Below are 19,278 nucleotides of genomic sequence, written 5' to 3' on the forward strand. Positions count from 1 at the left end.
CTGTTACTGTATTTTGAGGTCTCAGAGGGCATTGTCACAGGAACCAAGATGGTTTATGGTTGTCGGTTATGAGTAATAGGGAATTTCAAGTTGTCACACTCAATGTAAATGGGCTTACTAGCCCCATTAAGAGGGCTAAGATGATAGCTAAGGCGAAGAAGGAGAAATCACAAATTGCATTCTGGCAAGAAACACACTTAACACATTCTGAACATGAAAAGTTGAAGAAAATGGGATTCAGAAATACATTTCATTCCTCTTACAAAAGAGGCCGCAAACGCGGAGTTGCAATTTTGATTTCAAATTCAGCTAACTTCGAACTTATATCAGAGATTAAAGATAAGGAGGGAAGATTTATTCTGGTTAAGGGTAAATTGGACCACAAAGAAGTGACCTTATTCAATATATACGCCCCTCCTGGGAGCAACAAGGTTTTTTTCAAGAAAATCTTTGACCTGATCACTTGTGAAACCCTGGGTGTTCTCATATGTGCAGGGGACTTAAATATGATACTTAATCCCAAATTGGACACAACTAGCCAAAAAAGGAAAAAAACTAATTTAGAAACGTGGGTTAAAAAAAGATTACAGGAAATAGGTCTAGTAGATGTATGGCGAGATTTCCATAAACAAGATAAACAATACACCTTCTATTCTGCACGCCACAATGTGCATTCTAGAATTGATTACTTTTTTATGTACAATTCTGAAAAACACAGAGTAAAAGAGTGTAAGATGGGCACAAGGGATCTTTCAGATCATTCTAGTTTATACTTAAAGTTACACGTAGATAGCAAACGCAGAAATACTCTGTGGAGAATAAACACAAGTTTATTAAATAATCCAGGATTCAAAACAACTATAAAAGAAGAACTAAAAATATACCTGGAGAACAATGACAACGGGCAGGTAAATCCAGCGACACTATGGGACGCTGCAAAAGCCGTCCTTAGAGGTAAAATTATTTCAATAACTGCCTTTTTGAAGAAGGCAAAAGCCCAAAGACTGATTGATCTGCAAAATAAACTCCTAGAATTAGAGCAGCTACATAGTAAGCAGAAAACGCCCCTCCTACTGCAACAGATGAGGCCAATTAAGCAGGAAATAGGTAAAATCCACAGTGAAGAGTTAGAGAAAAAGCTTCGGTTTATGAGGCAAAAATATTATGAGACAGGTTCAAAAGCAACAAAGCTCTTAGCCTGGAGATTGCGTAAACAACAAGCTGAAAACACTATTCATGAGATAAGAATTCCCAATACCAATAAGACAACTCGTACACTGGATGGCATTCAAAAAGCATTTGAGACATATTATGAGTCCTTGTACACTCAACCAGACAGAGCGGAGATATATACTGTAGAACAGTTTTTAAATCAGCTAGATCTTCCTTCCATTGGAAAAATACACAACGAAGATCTTACAAAAGAAATAACTATTGAGGAAGTTGATAAAGCAATCTCCAGTCTGAAAGCAGGTAAATCACCAGGTACCGACGGGTTTCCAGGCGAGTGGTACAGGTCAATGAGAGAACAAATAACTCCCCTACTTTGTGAATGCTTTAATTTTACCCTAGAAGAGGGTCTCCCACCCCCATCATGGAGAGAAGCTATCATATCTATAATCCCAAAAGAAGGCAAAGATAGAAAGAAATGCAGTGGATACAGGCCAATTAGCGTCCTTAACCAAGATTACAAATTATATGCATCCATACTGACTAAAAGGATGGAGAAGGTGTTACCACTATTGATAAATGAAGACCAAACTGGCTTTATAAGCAACAGACAGACCCAAGATAATATAAGGAGATGTCTTCACATTATAGAACAAATAAACCATGAAAAGACTAGTGCCATCCTGGTGAGTCTAGATGCTGAAAAAGCATTCGACTCGGTGGGGTGGGAGTATCTCTACCAGGTAATGGAAAAATTCAGCTTCTGCAAGAAATTTATACAGAGTATTAAAACATTATATACATCGCCAACAGCTAGAATTAAGATTAACGGACATTTGTCCAAGACTATACGCCTACAACGAGGATGCCGTCAGGGCTGCCCCGCCAGCCCAGGACTTTTTAATTTGTTTATTGAACCATTAGCACAATTAATAAGACAGGAGACAGCCCTTGAGGGCATCACAATAGGAGGAACTGAACACAAAATATGTTTGTACGCGGATGACGTCCTAGTAGCTTTGAAAACACCAGCATCAAGTATACCATTACTTATGGATCTACTAATAATGTACGGTACGTTTTCAGGTTATACCCTTAACATAGAGAAAACTCAAGCTTTGGTTTTTAACTTTGACCCCCCACAGGCTCTTAAAAACAGGTACAACTTTAAATGGAATTCTGCAAATATAAAATATTTGGGAGTAAAATTGACCAAGGATACATCTCATCTCTACAACGACAATTATGCAATGGTTAACAAAAACATAGGTGATGACTTTAACAGGTGGGGCTCACTCCCTCTTGACTTTGGCAGCCGAATAATGACTATCAAAATGAATATTTTACCTCGATTACTATACCTATTTCAGTCATTACCAGTCAAAATTCCCGAGACTCAATTCAAACTATGGGATAAACAAATATCAAGGTTCATATGGGAGGGGAAAAAAACACGCATAAGATACAATACATTGCAGCTGCCGAAGGAAGGAGGGGGGATGGGCCTACTATGTTTGAGGGAATATTTTGTAGCAGCACAATTAAGACTCTTTGGTGTAACCCTGAATATGAAGCCAATTGGAAAAACATTGAATTGTCGATATCCAGTAGACCTGTACAGTCCTTGTTGGGCTGCCCTTTCATTATCAAAGACTTGTTTGATTCACAGAATCAATGGGTCTGTTTCTCTTTGAATGTGTGGCTAGACTTTGTGAAGAAATTCCAGATCCAGAAGGAAATAAAAATATTGAGGTGGCCTGCATATGACCCAGACTTTAAGCCAGCATCTCTAGACTTAAAATATAGACAGTGGATAAGGTATGGAATTACATCTTACTGTTCATTAGTAAAGGACAAGAAATTAATGGACTTCCAGTCAACGTCTGCAAAATATGGTCTGGGAAGACAAGATCTTTATAGACACAGGCAAATCCAACACTACTTCCAAAATGAGATGAAGGGACAGTTAATGGAAGAACAATCTGGGGTTATACAAATGTTTATGAAAGCATACAACTCAGAGCCCACAGGACGAATTATTGGGAAACTGTACTCAAGTATTTTATTGATCAAGAATCATTCAACAGATTACATAAAACAAAAATGGGAAAGAGAGCTGGACATTGCAATCTCCCCAGAGGATTGGACTGCCATAATACACACCCAGATGACGACCACAAATTCACAGAACTGGAGAAACTTTTGTTGGAAAAACTGTGTGAGGTTCTTCATTACCCCACAAATAAAATCAAAACAAACTGACCAACAGACTTACTGCTGGAGACAATGTGGACAATTAAGGGCAGACCACACACATATTTTTTGATCTTGCCCTGCCTTGCAACCCTTCTGGACTCAAGTAGAAGCTGCAAGATTCTGGGATTTGATTTCAATTTTACTTGTCTAACATTTTATCTGGGGAAAATACCAGAGGACCTATTCAACAGTGACCGCTACTTATTAAAAATTCTCATGGCAGCATGTAAAAAAGCAGTCACCAGATGTTGGCTTTTAAGAGAACCTCCCACCCTGAAACAATGGAAAAACATAATAAACACTATATATAGTATGGAATGCATAACTTTTACTTTGAGATTACAGGAGGAAAAGGGAGAAGAATACTGGGCTAAATGGGCCTCATACTTAGATGCAGAGTGTGATGACTGAAAATGTCAGGGTTTTTTTTTTTACCTTGAACTTTGAGTTTCTGAACCAGAGTGAATTACCCTGTGACTGGTACCCTCTATACGTCTGTTTTATTTAGTGTGAATTTAATATGTGTTAATGACCTCATGTTTGTGTTATAAAAAGGAAAAAATAAAGTTTAAAAAAAAAAAAAAGAAGAGGAAGGTCTTAAGTCTACCCTTAAACGTGGAAACGGTGTCTGCTTCACTGACCAAAACTGGAAGATGGTTCCATAGGAGAGGAGCATGGTAACTGAAGGCTCTGGTTCCAATCCTACATTTGGAAACTTTGGGAACCACAAGTAATCCTGCATTTTCAGAGCACAGTAATCTTTAGGGTTGGTAAGGAACTATGAGCTGCAACAGATAGGATGGAGTCTGACCATTTAAAGCTTTGTGAGTAAGGAGGAGGATTTTAAATTCAATCCTGGATTTTACAGGGAGCCAGTGCAACGAAGCTAAAACAGGAGAAATATGGTCTCTTTTCTTGCTTCCCGTTAGAACACGAGCAGCAGCGTTCTGCACCAGTTGAAGCGACCTAAGTGATTTGTTTGGTCAACCGAATAATAGGGAATTACAATAATCCACCCTAGAGGTGACAAATGCATGTACTAATTTTTCGGCATCTGTCTGGGATAAGATATGTCTAATTTTTGCGATGTTGCACAAGTGAAAGAAAGCAGTACTTGAAGTTTATTTTATATGGGAAGCAAAAGATAAATCTTGGTCAAATAAAACTCAGAGGTTCCTTACAGTTATGCTAGAGGCCAAGGTAATACCATCTAGAGAAATTACATCGTTAGAAAAGGAGCTTCTGGTGTTTGGGGCCAAGAGCAATAACTTCAGTGTTGTCTGAATTCGGCATCAAGAAATTACGGCTCATCCAGGCTTTTACGTCCTTAAGGCATGTTTGAAGTCTAGATAGCTGATCAGTTTCATCTGGATAGATAGATATAATTGCATAACAATGAAAATTTATTGTGTTTTCTAATAATGTTGCCTTGAGGAAGCATATATAAAGTAAAAAGGATTGGTCCACGCACAGAACCCTGTGGCACTCCAAAGCAGATCTTAGAATGCGCAGACGATTGGTTATTGATGTGAACAAATTGGGAATGATCTGATAAGTAAGATTTAAACCAGGTTAGTGCTGTTCCTTTAAGGCCAATTAACTGTTCCATTCTGTGCAGCAAGATGGTCAATGGTGTCAAAAGCGGCACTGAGATCTAAAAGGATTAAAACAGAGACCACACCTGAATCAAAAGCAATCAATAAGTCGTTGTTAATTTTTCTAGTGCCGTCTCTGTACTATGATGTCAGAATGATGTATGAAGTCTAAAGCCTGACTGAAAGTCCTCGAATAAACTATTATCTTGGAAAAAGTCACAGAGTTGATGAGCATCCACTTTCTCAAGGATTTTAGAAATAAAGGGGAGATTAGATATTGGTCTATAATTAGCTAAAATCTCAGGATCGAGAGTGGGCTTCTTTAGAAGAGGTTTAATGACAGCTACTTTAAAGGACTGTGGTACATAGCCCATTAGTAAAAACGCAGTGATTATATCTAATAAAGAATTGTTTAATAAGGGTAAAGCTTCCTTAAATAGCCTAGTTGGGATGGGGTCTAGCAGGCATGTTGATGGCTTAGATGCAGAAATCAGTATAGAGGGTTGGCGAAGGTCAATGGGGGGAAAAATGGTCCAAATAAATTCCAGGCCTTGCTGCCATATCCGAGCTACCTGAGTCCGGGGTCAGGTCAGTTAAGGGCAAGAGGTGGTGGATTTTATCTCTAATAGTTATAATTTTATCATTAAAGAAAGTCATAAAGTCGTCACTGCTTAGGACCAAAGGAATACAAGGCTCTACAGAGCTGTGACTCTGAGTCAGCCTGGCTACAGTGTTGAAAAGAAACCTGGGATTGTTTTTATTTTCCTCAATTAATGATGAGTAATAGTCTGCTCTGGCATGGCGTAGGGCCTTCTTATACATTTTAAGACTATCCAGCCAGATTAAACGGGACTTTCTGAGGTTGGTTGAACGGCAATTTCTTTCAAAAGAGAAAGGAGGCTCTCAGGCTGAAGAAGGAGGTCCGGGGGTCTCCGGAAACAGCAGACAAGTACTGGTTGGCCAGAAGGGCTGCAGCGGGAGGCAATCACCAAAGCAAAAACTCAGGTGTGTGAGGTGTTCGGGGAGGCCATGGAGGAAGACTTTCGGTCGGCCTCAAGAAAGTTCTGGCAAACTGTGAGACATCTCCAGAGGGGGAAGCAGGGCTTGTCTCAGGCTGTCCTCAGCAGGGGAGGACAACTGCTGACCGACTGGGGATATTGTTAAATGGTGGATGGAACACTTCGAAGATCTCCTGAACCCTGCCTTCACGTCCTCTGTGAAGGAGGCAGAGTCTAAAGACTTGGGGGAATCTTCATTCATATCCTTGGCAGAGGTCGCTGAGGTCATCAAAAAGGTCATCCTCTGTGGCAAGGCACCTGGAGTGGATGAGATTTGCCTTGAGATGCTGAAGGCTCTGGACATTGTAGGACTGTCTTAGCTGACATGCCTGTTCAGTGTCATGTGGAGGTCGGGTACGGTGCCTATGGAGTGGTTCCCATTTTCAAAAAAAGGGGACGGAGGGTGTTCAATTATCAGGGTATCACACTACTCAGTCTCCCAGGGAAAGTCTACTCCAGGGTGCTGGTAAGGAGGCTCCAACCGATTGTTGAGCGTGAGATGGACAGGTGATTTGGTGCGGCATCCACAGTGATGCAGGAGTTGCATCAGACTGTGTTCCAACCCTCACTTAGGGTCATTAGCTCTGGGTAGTGACCGAAAGAATGAGACCGCGGATACAATTGGCTGAAATGAGCTTCCTCCGGAGGATGGCTGGGCTCAGCCTTAGAGAGGGTGAGGAGCTCAGACATCTGAGAGGAGCTGTAGTAGTGGAGTAGAGCCGCAACTCATTTGGGTCGAAGGTGGCCAGTTGAGGTGGTTTGGGCATCTAATCAGGATGCCTCCTGGACAACTCCTGCTGGAGATGTTCTGGGCACATTCTACTTTTAGGAGGCACCAGGGCAGACCCAGAACACGCTACGTTACATATCTTGTTTGACCTAGGAACAACTTGTGCTCCCTCAGGAGGAACTGGAAAGCATTGCTTGGGAGAGGGACGTCTGGATTGATCTGCTTAGCCTGTTGCCCCTGCCACTTGGCCTCGGATAAGCAGATGAAAATAGATGAATGGATGGATGAATGGATGGATGATGAAAAACTGTGTTAGCTCAGGGGCTCAGCAGACTCACACTAGCTCAGCAGGCCATAGCTGGTCTCATCACGTCAAAGTCACAGAAGGAAACTGATGGTGATAAGTGAGCTCACTTGTGTCCAACAGACCACTACCTCCCTAAATACACACCATGAAACAAATAGTAAATGGACCTGCACTTGTATAGTGCTTTTCAAATCTTCTGACCACACAAAGCGCCTTCACACTACATGTCATATTCACACATTTACACAATGGTGGCTGAGCCCAGCCACCCTTTACACACTGGCCGAGGCTACAGTACATGGTGCAACCTGCTACTCAGTAACCATTCACACCCAGTCACAACTCCAGTGACGCAGAATCAGGAGCAATTTGGGGTTAAGTATCTTGCTCAGGGATACTTTAAAAAGTTGAATGGAGGAGCCGGAGGGTTGAACCTCCAATGCAGATTTGTCCAGACCTACAGCATGCATCACATCCAAAGAGAGACATGTGATCATGTGGCTGCTGGTCATAAACTTTCCCCTTCATTGAGGAGCCTTTAAGAGCCCGAGCCTTTGAGTTGAGAAATGGAGAGAAAGGATGGAAATAAAAATGACACCTTCCGGGGATTGGCCGTGAAGTAGTCTGTGACTGGGTAGTCTGTGACTAGGAGACATAGTGACATTTACAATTACAAATGCCTTCATTCCTAACCTGCCACAAGTCTTTCATGAGAGGAGGGCATCCTCCGTTCTCATTCCAAACTGACTGTGTTTTCAGTGAACATTCATTTCGTGTCAACGCATGAAAAGAGTGATTTGCAGTTAAGTTTACACCGTCTTCTGTGGTGCTGACTGTGTGAGAAGTTTTGACAGTTCAGAGAGATGTGCATTAGCAAAATAATGTTTAACAAAAAAAAATATCGAAACAATACCAATGCCTCATATTACATAATCATATGCCCATGTGAGGAACATTATAATAAACAAATAGAAAATTATCTTATTCATGTGTGTGTGTGTATGCACCAGTGGAAATATATAGTGGTAGTAGTCACAGGTGATTGGTGGTATACCAGCATCACCGCTGGCAGCATCAGTAATTTGTAGGTATGCTGCTAAGAGGGGATGTTAGTCTGTTTATAAGAGATGGTTTTTCTTAGGGGATTTGCTCAGATTTATGTTGTTCTAAAGGTAAAAAGCGATTCGCTGCTGTGTTCTGGCAGAGTATGTGTGTTAAATAGAGAGTGTAAGAATGAGTGGAGGAGACTACTGGAATAACACACACACGCAGAGAGAGAGAGAGAGAGAGAGAGAGAGGGAGAGAGAGAGTGAGAGAGAGGTATAAAGGAGAAGGTGCAGGTAGCTAATCTCAGCTCATGCAGCTCCCATGAGGCTGTGAGGTGCTGTGGCGAACTCTTGGGAAATGATGTTGAAGGTTAAAGACAGTATGTCCGCCATCTCCCCAGTGACCCAACCATTAACCCACCCAAACCATAGATGTATTATCGTGAAATCTGGATACAGCCGTGGGGGCGGGGCCTCGTTCAGTGGCACGCGAAGCAGAGAAAACTCTTTTTCTGGGTTTAGAAGTGTAAAAGTGTAAAATACCCAGATCTACTGGCCCACAGAGCATGCGTAGAAAGGATTAACGGCAGCCAAACGCGGCCGAGTGTGGCCGAGTGTACCCGAGCATTGACTCCAACTCACTGGCTCACTCACACAAGTTACTCGAATTGAGTGCTCGAAGTGAACAGCGCTCTGTCACGAGCATTCCTCTCGTAGTAGCTTAGTTTATTAGCAATAGCAGCTAGTTGGTGGTATAACGACAGCAGTGCTGTTGGTTTTAATATTTACGTGATAATCAGATAATGGTATATTTATCTCTCTCTCTCTCTCTTTCTCTCTCTCTACACACACACACACACACACACGCATACATACACAAATATACAAACAACTTATCAGGGAATCATATCGTAATCATGAAAGCAGAAATTAAATTAACAAAATCAAAAAGTTTTGTGCCCACAAAAATATAATAAAAGGTGGTGCCTTTTTATATTGCTCCGTGTATTAATACACAGCTCAACTTTAAGTAAATACTAGGTTCAATACCGTGTAATAACTGTGCGGTTGTTTGAATACAGACTGTAGACTGTATATACGGTCTCTGATACAGACACGGTAAGACGTCCATATTACAGGTTTTATAGCCAACAGAGTATGGATGTGTTGTAAGATGGTAAAAATGATCCATTATGATTCAAAAATATCCATTACTACGGCCGGCACAAAGCCTGTGTTGTGTCAGGGACCCCAAGAGTTACATGCGCGTTCATAGTTGAGTCTCGTGGGTCCTGTGCATGTTCATTTTATGACTGGAGAAATACTGAATTCCAAATCTTGATTCGGGAAATTGGATGATTTCAGGAGGTCTCTTTCCGAATGTTAACAAATGGGGAAAACTCTTTCTGGGCCAGTGTGTATCACGTGACGCTGTAGTTCCACTTTCGGCCACTATGTAAATTTTGCTTCAGAGGGTGGCACACTTCCTAGGGACTTGACCTGAACACACTGAGAGGAGTAAATATATGGAGAGAAACAAAATGAAAAAAAAAAACAAATCCACTTTGAAATCAGTGGGAGGAGAGCTCATTAATGTTAACTTACAATGGACAGCTCTTGGAGGTTCCGTTGAATTTCAGTATGACATGTTCATTGTCTATTCAGTAAAAATGAACATTAGGCAAAGGTAACAAACAACATTCCCATTATTTGTTTAGTGTAGTCTTGTAAATTTTATTTTTTGGTGAGAAACCTGAATACATAAGCTATTTGAGAAAATTGTTGATGTTATCACAGTGTTATAAAATAAATATTAGATAGAAAAGGAATTATGATACAAAAGGCTTTTTGCTTCTTTTTCAAAAGATGTTTTATATGTTAAATAAGTTAAATAAGTTAAAAGGTTGTTCCATACAAGTGTATCACTGAATCTGTGCTCAAACGAAAGTAATAAAGGGTTAAAGTATTTAAAAACAGTTATTCTTGATAGCTGACATTTCTGTGTTTTCCTGGCACAAAAGAGGAATAATGCGAAAAAAATACACAAAGGACAATATAACAACATCAGTATCATCTTTCGGCCAAATTATTTTAAACACTGGCATCAGTTTCCTCCCTGAATTCCAAAATTTGTGCACCCCCAATTCAGTTATAAAATAAATTTGTACTTTTTATTATATAATATAATCAAAAAAATGTTTTATTATAAATTGTTCTGATCAAATTACTTCGTCATTTTTGTTTTTAAATTTTTATTTAGCTTATTTGATCATTTATTGATTATTGATTCATTTGATTATTTTAACATGTACAACATGTTAGCAAGAATGTTTATTTGCATTTTGCATTACTTGACTATAGAGCTGCAGCAAATAACTTACTCCTTTTGTGGGTTTGGTTGCAGGGGTGGGAGTGCACTGAGGGGAGCCTTGCCAAGGACACCAAATATGAGAGAAACGCACTGGTGAAAATTGTTTTATACATTGCGTTGCATACAGTCCAAAGACTTAATCTTAATTTTATGTTTTAATGTTCAAACTGAAAAACGTTTATCTCTTTGTGATATCATCTTTTCTTATCACTCACTAAGTGTCTGGGAACTGACAACACTCGTTGAAATTTTTAGAGGGAAATTCTTTCCCTAGTGCTTGATTCATTACTTGTATCAACACGGTCAAGGTTCTCTGAAAATGTTTGGTACACTATGAAGCACAACATATAGCAACAATGGGAGACACGTCTGGACTGCAGGCAGGTCAGCTGAGAAACTATAGTACGAAGCCACACTGTTGGAACACAAGCAGAATGTGTCTCATTATCTTGCTTGAGTAGTTTGGTTGGCAGCATATGTTGCTCCAAAACCTATATGTGCCTTTTAGCATTAGCGGTGCCTTTACAGATAAGCAAGTTACTCATGACGCCATAGGCACAAACACACCCCAGTAGGAGGTTAGGCTGTGTAAAATTTCTTAACATGAAATGATATTAATCCAAACACCTGTCCTGTATACAGAATTATACCAGGTTTTCCACATGATTCAGCAGCTGATCCAGAGTGGTACATATTGACACTGTGTCCCAACAGAAAACCAGCATCTGACTATCGTGTAGCATCGCATAACATCGGAGCTCCCTGTTCAAACTGAATTCACTAAATATGTCCTATTGTTACTTCATGTAAACCCCAGCTGTGAGCTCCAGATCTGACTGGAAACTTATCCATTTAAAAGATGGGTAAGTAGCATACTTGCTATCTTCACACGTGTGCTAGGTTATTTTTTGAAACAGAAAACACCAGTTTAATATTGTGATATTCATTGTAAAATACATACAGTATCGTAAACAGTATGCTAGCCTAGCTTAGTTTTAACAATGGTGATTTACGTCAGCAGAAAATTTCAGCTTCCCAGTAATGTCCCTCCTGTCAGCTAAACCTGTGTTTAAGTTTTTGTAATCAAAAACGTAGTTTGTTATAAATAATTCCTAATTTTAATTTCATGAATCAGCTGGTCCTCGTCCACTGTGGTGCTTTCAAAATAAGCGACAAATATAAATATAAACACAGCGTTCTGCAAAAGTTCAGCTCGCATGCCTGCAGCCAGTAAGGGCAGCTTTGTTGTTGGCTTCAAATGTCCTTACACTGGCACAGTTTTAGTCTTTTTAAGAGACTAAGTCTGTCGTGTTTCCTCTCATCACCCCAAAAAGTAAACAAACATGGCATGCACAACTCTCCCGCCTCCTACCTCAGCTGAAATTAGATTTATGTTGCCATCACCAACCTGGACACAAGTTGCTCCATTGGTTCGGTTATAGACATATTATCATTTTAATTACGTTGTCATATCGCTTATTACTTATAATGTCATTTGAGTTGGATTTAGAGCTGTACTATAGGCTATTTTAAAAGTTGCTTAAATGTGTCATATTGACAAATGCGGATTCAGTTGGTTTGCATAAAATCAACTCAGGTTCAGCTCATACATGGGACCGGACCAGCATAACCCAAGATCGACCCAACTCTACCCCACACCATCACAGTTGCTGACTTTTGTCTTGCTGTGGTAACAATCTGGATGGTGCTTTTCCACTTAAGCCTGGAGGACATGATATCCATGATTTCTAAAATAGTTTAAATGTGGACTCATCAGACCTCATCAGACTTTTCCACTTTGTGTCTGTCCACTTCAGATGAGTTTGGGCTCAGAGAAGTCCGCAGTGTTTCTGGATGTTTTTGATGTTTGACTTTCACATTGCATGGTAGAGTCTTGCATTTATAGATGGAATGGTTTGTCAATGTCCTGGAGCCCATGTGGTAATGTCCTTTACAAAATCAAGTCAGTTTTGAATGCAGTGCAGCCTGATGGGTTTAAAGGTCATTCAGTATTTGCTTTTTAGCCCATCCCCTTATGTTTAGAGATATCTCTAGATTTTCTGAATCTTTTGAAGATATTAAGGATTGTAGATGGTGAAATCTTTGTAAATATTTGCAATTGTGCATTGAGAAAGCTGTTTGCTACACTATTGGAAAACACAAGCTCAGGAGCTGGGTGCTGCTTTTGTGATCACCCTGTGCCAGTGGGAAAGCAAACCAGCACCATATCTTAGCACCTACCAAAAAAAAAAATCCAGAGTGCAGAGCTGATCCTCTTCCAGATATTGCTTCTAACGTGTGTATTGGACCTAAGTTGTCCTCCGTGGGACAAATGTAAAACTTGGGGTTAATTTCTCCTCCATATTTACTACAGACTGTTATTTACTATCCATCCGGCTGTGATTAGTTGTTCCTTTTACATGACTTGGTGTATGCTGCTTTGTTTCCAAATTTCTGCTTAAATTAGATGCCAGAAAAGGCTGGTGTGCTGTGGCTCATGAACACGCTTGCTGTGAGTCTACACAGAAAACAATAGATTTGAAGGTGCAAAAAGCACGCCATGTTTGTAATCTGTTTCCCTGCAAAATGTTCCAAATGTTCTTTGGAATGTTCTTTTGGGCATACTGCAACTTTCCTTGTCTTTTGTTGACTCTGTCCAAACTTTTTTGAAAAGTGAAGCAGGCATCAAATTCAAAACAAATGTATATTTATAAAAAAAAACATAAATAAACTTAAACACTCTGAAAATAACCGATTGTCGAACCTCAGATTCAGGAGGAACAATGTGGTTTCCATCCGGGCCTTGAAACAGTGGATCATGTCTTTACCCTAGCGAGGTTGCTGGAGGGGTCGTGGGAGTTTGCCCATCCGGTCTACATGTGCTTTGTGGACTTGGAGAAGGCCTACGACCCCGTCCCTCAGGGCCATCCAGTACATGTATAACCAAAGTGAGAGCTGTGTCCACATATTTGGCATAAAGTCAGACACATTCCCAGTTGGTGTTGGCCCTTGTCTTCAATCCTGTTTTTGATTTTCATGGACAGGATCTCATGGTGCAGCCAGGGGGAGAAAGGGGTCTGGTTTGGGGACATCAGAATTGCATCTCTGCTTTTGGCAGATTATGTGGTTCTGTTGGCTCCATCGCAACGTGACTTCCAGAATGCAGTGGGGTGGTTTGCAGCCGAATGTTAAGCAGTCAAGATGAGAGTCAGCATGTCCAAATCTGAGGCCATGGTTCTTTGTCGGAAAATGGTGGACACGCCCCTCTGGGTGAGGAGTGTGTTGTTGCCCCAGGCAAAGGAGTTCAAGTATCTTGGGATCTTGTTCACGAGAGCGGGTAGAACGGAGCTTGAGATGGACAGATAGTTTAGTGCTGCATCCGCTGTGTTGCGGGAGTTGCATCAGACTGTCGTGGTAAAGAGGGAGCTGAGCCAGAAGGCAGAGCTCTCGATTTACCAGTCCATCTATGTTCCAACCCTCACATATGGTCATGAGCTCTGGGTAGTGACAGAAAGAATGAGATTGCAGATACAAGCGGCCAAGATGAGCTTCCGCCCAAGGGTGGCTGGGCTCAGCTTTAGAGATAGGGTGAGGTGCTCAGACATCTGGGAGAAGCTCAGTGTAGAGCCGCTGCTCCCTCACAACCAAAGAGGCCAGTTGAGGTGGTTCGGATATCTGATCAGGATGCCTCCTGGACGCCTCCCGGGGGAGGTGTTCAGGGCACGTCCCACTGGTAGGAGGCCCAGAACACGCTGGAGGAATTACATATCTTGTCTGGCCTGGGAACGCCTTGGGGTCCCCCATGAGGAACTAGAAAGTGCTGCTAGGGAAAGGGGCTTCTGGAGTGCTCTGCTTAGCCTGTTTCCCCAGTGACCGAGCCTCGGACAATTAAATGAAAATGGATGGATGGATGGACTTTGAACTTTAAATATCTCATCCTCGTGCTGTATTCAATGGAATATAGGTCTAAAAAATATATAAATCATTGCATTCTGTTTTTAGTCACTTTTCAACATTTGAACTCTTGCTACCAAATTTGTACTATAACAAGTTTGTACCACAACTGGATCACACCAGAGATCAGTTGGAGGCGTAAAGAGTTTTACCTTTTTTCTAAGGTTTTTGTATTGTTGTTTGGTCAGCACCTGAGCTTGAATACCAACAAGCCAGGATAAAGCTGGATCAAACCAAACAATTGTGAAAGTACATGTGCTTTTAGCTCTGCTGTGCTGAAGTGAAAGAAAGCGACACTACTGGGTGGATCCTGTTAAATTCTTCAGTCCTATTTGTGGATGACAAAAAATGCTGACCTGTCCCTTGTCCTATGGTGGATGTTCTCCGTGTCGTTTTGGAACGGGAAACACTTTTTGAGGGATGCTGACCTAAAATATGACTTAAAATTACCTGAACCTTTCTACTTCTTTAAAATAATCTGGACATTAATTTATTTGGGGAAAAAAAAAAAAGATGAAAATAATCAATTAATGTACAACATATGGCAAATAAGCAACAGTGGGTCCTGTACTTACAGGTGGTGGGTTTGTTACAGTTGTGTCCATGTCTGAAGTACTGTGGGTTCTCTATGATGGGGATCCTGGTCATTCCAATCACCACAGCATCTGGTCCAGCATCCAGCGTGCAGGGGCTGATTATCCCATGGTTCACATGATGAAGTGGGCTGGCAGAGTCTTCCTCACCGCTTATCACTGCTACTGGTCCTAAAATGACAAGAGTTGCAGACTGAACATCTGAAGGTAAAACAAAAGCCAAAAACTATGTATGATATATGTTATCTATCTAAATATCCATTATTATGAAACAATTTCTTCATACAAACATGGTTTGTAATAGCTGTAGGAATAAAGAGGGATGGATGGACTGCAAAGATTTACAGAGTTGTGGACCTGGAGCAATACACGCAGATCAACGATGTGATTGTCACCAGTCTCTAAATCAAACTCCACTCATACACTTGAGTGGTGACCACTGAGAACGGGGGAGAGCTTGGTGAGCAGGATGCAAACTCCGCTGAGCAACAGGTGGCTGACTTCCTACAGACCAAAGGGATCGAGTTGGATTGTAATAATATCAAAGCATGTCACCCTCTGCCCAGAGGAAACACTAGCGACAAACCAGCCATAAGTCTGAGGTTCGTCAACAGAAAACACAAGATAGCACTGTTGTAACAAGGAATAAAGTTAAAAGGAACGGATGTCTTTTTGAATGACCACCTGGCAAAACGATGCTGATTTTTCTAGAAAAGAACGCCAGTTTAAGAGAAAAAATACAAAATACTTGGACTTACAACTGCAAATTATACATAAAACTTAATGGGACCCCAGCAGGCTCTGTATTTTATTAGGATGGCTTGTGATATTTGTGGCTGTTCTACCTGCACGCCTGTGGTGTGTCTGTCTTTGTGCTGCTGTGTTGCAGGGGCTTGATGTGGCTTCCGGATGCTGGAGCTTGTGGCACACACACTGACCGGTTCCTCATCAGCAATCATTCCTCTGCTGCCATAAATACTCCAGTCTCACTCATCTTCCGCGCCAGATTATTTTCCACCTCACATGTACTAGATTGGCAGTCTCTCCTGAGATTTCTCCTGTGGAAATTTCTTGCTCTTGAAGAAAGTGATTTCCATTTTTTCTTGTGTGCTTTTGTTTTTCCAGTGCCTCCCACCATTGAGCTCCAGCACCTCATTGCCTAGCCTCTCGCCTTGTTGCCTAGTCACTCGCCTCCTCTTCCACCTCGGACTTCCACTGCCCTCAGCCTCACCATTCTCACCAGCCTCACCTGTCTCACCAGCCTCACCTGTCTCTCCAGGCTTCCCAACTCCTGGAACCCCCCGTACCCTCCATTCTCGCTCCTAACCCCTGGCATCCATTAAACCTTTCCTTCTGTTCAACTGTAACCTGTCTGTGATGTTGCTCTTGGGTCCTCTTACTTTCACGGTTGCGAACAGTAACAAGTGATCTGCATTAGAAACACTGCAGATCTGGACAAATACTATTGAGTGTCATGAACTGGCATACTGAACCAATGTTCTTGGTGACTTTTGAAGATGGCCGGAACTAGACATTGACTGGACATTGAGATAATACAATGCCATCACACACACTGACAGAACTAATTTTCATTCTGCATCAGATGACAGCCACATAACACAGTGGATAAAGGAGCATGAACAACTGGAAATGAAAACATATGAATACACTGAACATAACACAATGGACTTGGAACAAGATATAGACCTGGACAATATTTTTTTTTCTCCACCATTAATTATAATTGCTGCTACACTGACAATCAGTAAAGAGGCAGAAAATAAATACAAAAAAATATAAAGACAAATCATCTACTATTATAAGGGCAAGTACAAGGGATTACTATAAGAAGATATAATATAGTAATATGAAAGGAATATGGAGCATAATTAACATTATTATAAGAAATGGCTCAAGACAAAATAGCCTTCCTACGTACTTTATGGATATTGACATTGAAAATTATAACATGGCTGATGTTGCAAATAGCTTTAATGAGTTCTTTGTAAATATAGGGGCTAACCTTGGAAGAATTATTCCTTATCCAGGGACACAAGAACATCTAGTGGAGAGAAATGCTTGCTCCATGTTTCTTAATGCAGTGGATGAAAGTGAAATATTAGATATTGTTAATAATGCAAGAATAAAAAGACTACTGTCTTTAATGACATTGAGATGTCACTGGTAAAAAAGGTCATTGATGGCATTTCCAAACCATTTCATTCATTAATTTCTGATAACAAAAAAGGAAATGGATTAGTTATGTATTAATTTAAGGAGAAGGGTGGGAGCACACAAGTTTTACTTCCTCTCACTCTTTCTAGTATGCAACCTGCTTGATGTTTTATTTATTTCTTGTTTATGCCTTTGTGGTATTTCTTTTGCAGTTTTCTTGACATTTTTGCCTTTATTGGATAGGACAGAGTGACAGTGGGAGACAGAGGGGACGATATGCAGCAAAAGGCCGTGAGCTTGAGTAACACCCACGCCCACTGCGGCAAGGACTTTGCCTTCATTCATGGGGCACCTGCCACCAGACGCCCCAGAACCATCTAACATGTTAAATGAAAATGGTTCAATATGAAACTTGATGCAAAAAAAATCTAACAAAAACACACGGATACACCCAAAAAAATGCACAACAGCTACAGAAGGAAGTTCCTCCCAGTCTCAGCTGTCTACTGCCAACGAAAGTAGCTAAATGTATTATATTTCCAATATTTTGTTTGTTTTTAACTTCCATGTTTCAAAGGTATCGGTTTATTGGGAAAATAACAAAGCACAATACGAATTAAAATTTATGTGCATTCCTTATTTACACAACACTTTGAGCAGTAAGAGGCAGCCATAGATAGTGTTACACACAAACACACAAGCTGCAGCAAAGACTAACTGCATTAATCAAAATCAAAAAAAGTAGCAGAATGTAACTGTCAACCAACTGGACTGAAAATGTAGCCCATTTGTAATGTTTTAAAGAGAAACATTATTTTTCTTACGCTTAATACCACAGTAGGCATGCCATTAATTTGTACGTTGTGCAGGTGTATTTTTTTTTATGGATTTGTGGATGTATTTTATTTTCTTTTTACTATTTTAATGATTAAAACGCCTCCTGTGGGCAGGTGTTGCAGTGTTTCATTACAAATACTAAACGCAGTACATGTGGTTCTTGTGCATACCTCACCTGGCAGACAAGATCACTGCATTCATCCGAAAGCTCAAGATATAGGGAAGGCACCTTGATCAAGGAAATACTGATGCCTTTAAGAATCTGTGATGATTCTGGAGCCACTCCAGTCATCCTATGTATTAAGGAGCACATCTCTTCCTTGAGAAGATTATTTCAAAAATACTTTTCAAACAGTGTTCAGTATGACTGGGTTATGAAACCATTCACTGCAGAGGGTTGGTATTTTGGTATTGTATTTTATTTTATTAACTGACTGTTTCTAACTATGATTATTTATTACAGTCATATGTTGAACATACATTTCATATAGGTTGTATGTTACTCAATAACTGGAATGGATTGTCAGACTGAGTCCTTGTGAGATTTTAGCTGTTGCTTCACTGAAAACAAAGTGGAGATCTCAGCTCAACATTGAGCTGGGGGGTGTTCCAGAAATCAGGTTATGTGAACTCTGAGTATGTTAACCCTGCGATGAGGAAAACTCTGTTATCTGTTCCAGAAAAAGAGTTAAGTCAAACTCTGAGTCAATCACCATGGTAACTGACTCTGTGAACATAACCTGCAATGGCAGGTTTTCTCTAAGAAAAACACTTTTTACCTGTCTCTTCCCACCTGAAGCAAACTGTCAGACATGGATTGTCCGTATTTTTGCAATCCGATAGATATCAAAGCAGAATTATTAAGCAGTGCCTTACCTTAGGAGAGGATTTTCAGATTTCGATTGGATGTGCTCTCTTTCCCTGATGAATATTTTGGCACAGTCTTTCATTGCACTCAATCATTCATCTTAATAACATTCTCCGGATGTATATGTCCAATCTCACACACTGCGGAGGTGTGCTCACATCAGAACAAATTTTGTGCATCGTGCTACGTTTTTATAATTAGTATTTCACTGAATTTTCATATACACATCACCACATATATATAAAATAAAAAAGGTTTGTAGGAAATATAAATGTATATATATATATTGTAGTGGACTGCCTTGGCGTGGTCATTACA

General features: G+C 40.6%; 1 protein-coding gene across 1 annotated transcript in view; it reads right to left on the reverse strand.

Annotated features, from left to right (window-relative positions):
• Nucleotides 1–19,278, reverse strand: part of LOC121950400 (NT-3 growth factor receptor) — a 269,926-nt gene that overhangs the window by 42,857 nt on the left and 207,791 nt on the right. The window contains exon 13 of the mRNA XM_042496388.2: nt 15,063–15,251. Coding sequence (XP_042352322.2) covers nt 15,063–15,251 — 189 coding nt within the window. The remainder of the gene's footprint in view (nt 1–15,062; nt 15,252–19,278) is intronic.

This window comes from Plectropomus leopardus, chromosome 7 (assembly GCF_026936395.1).
Source record: "Plectropomus leopardus strain MGB_pleo_1.0 chromosome 7, ASM2693639v1, whole genome shotgun sequence".
Taxonomy (NCBI): Eukaryota; Metazoa; Chordata; class Actinopteri; order Perciformes; family Serranidae; genus Plectropomus; species Plectropomus leopardus.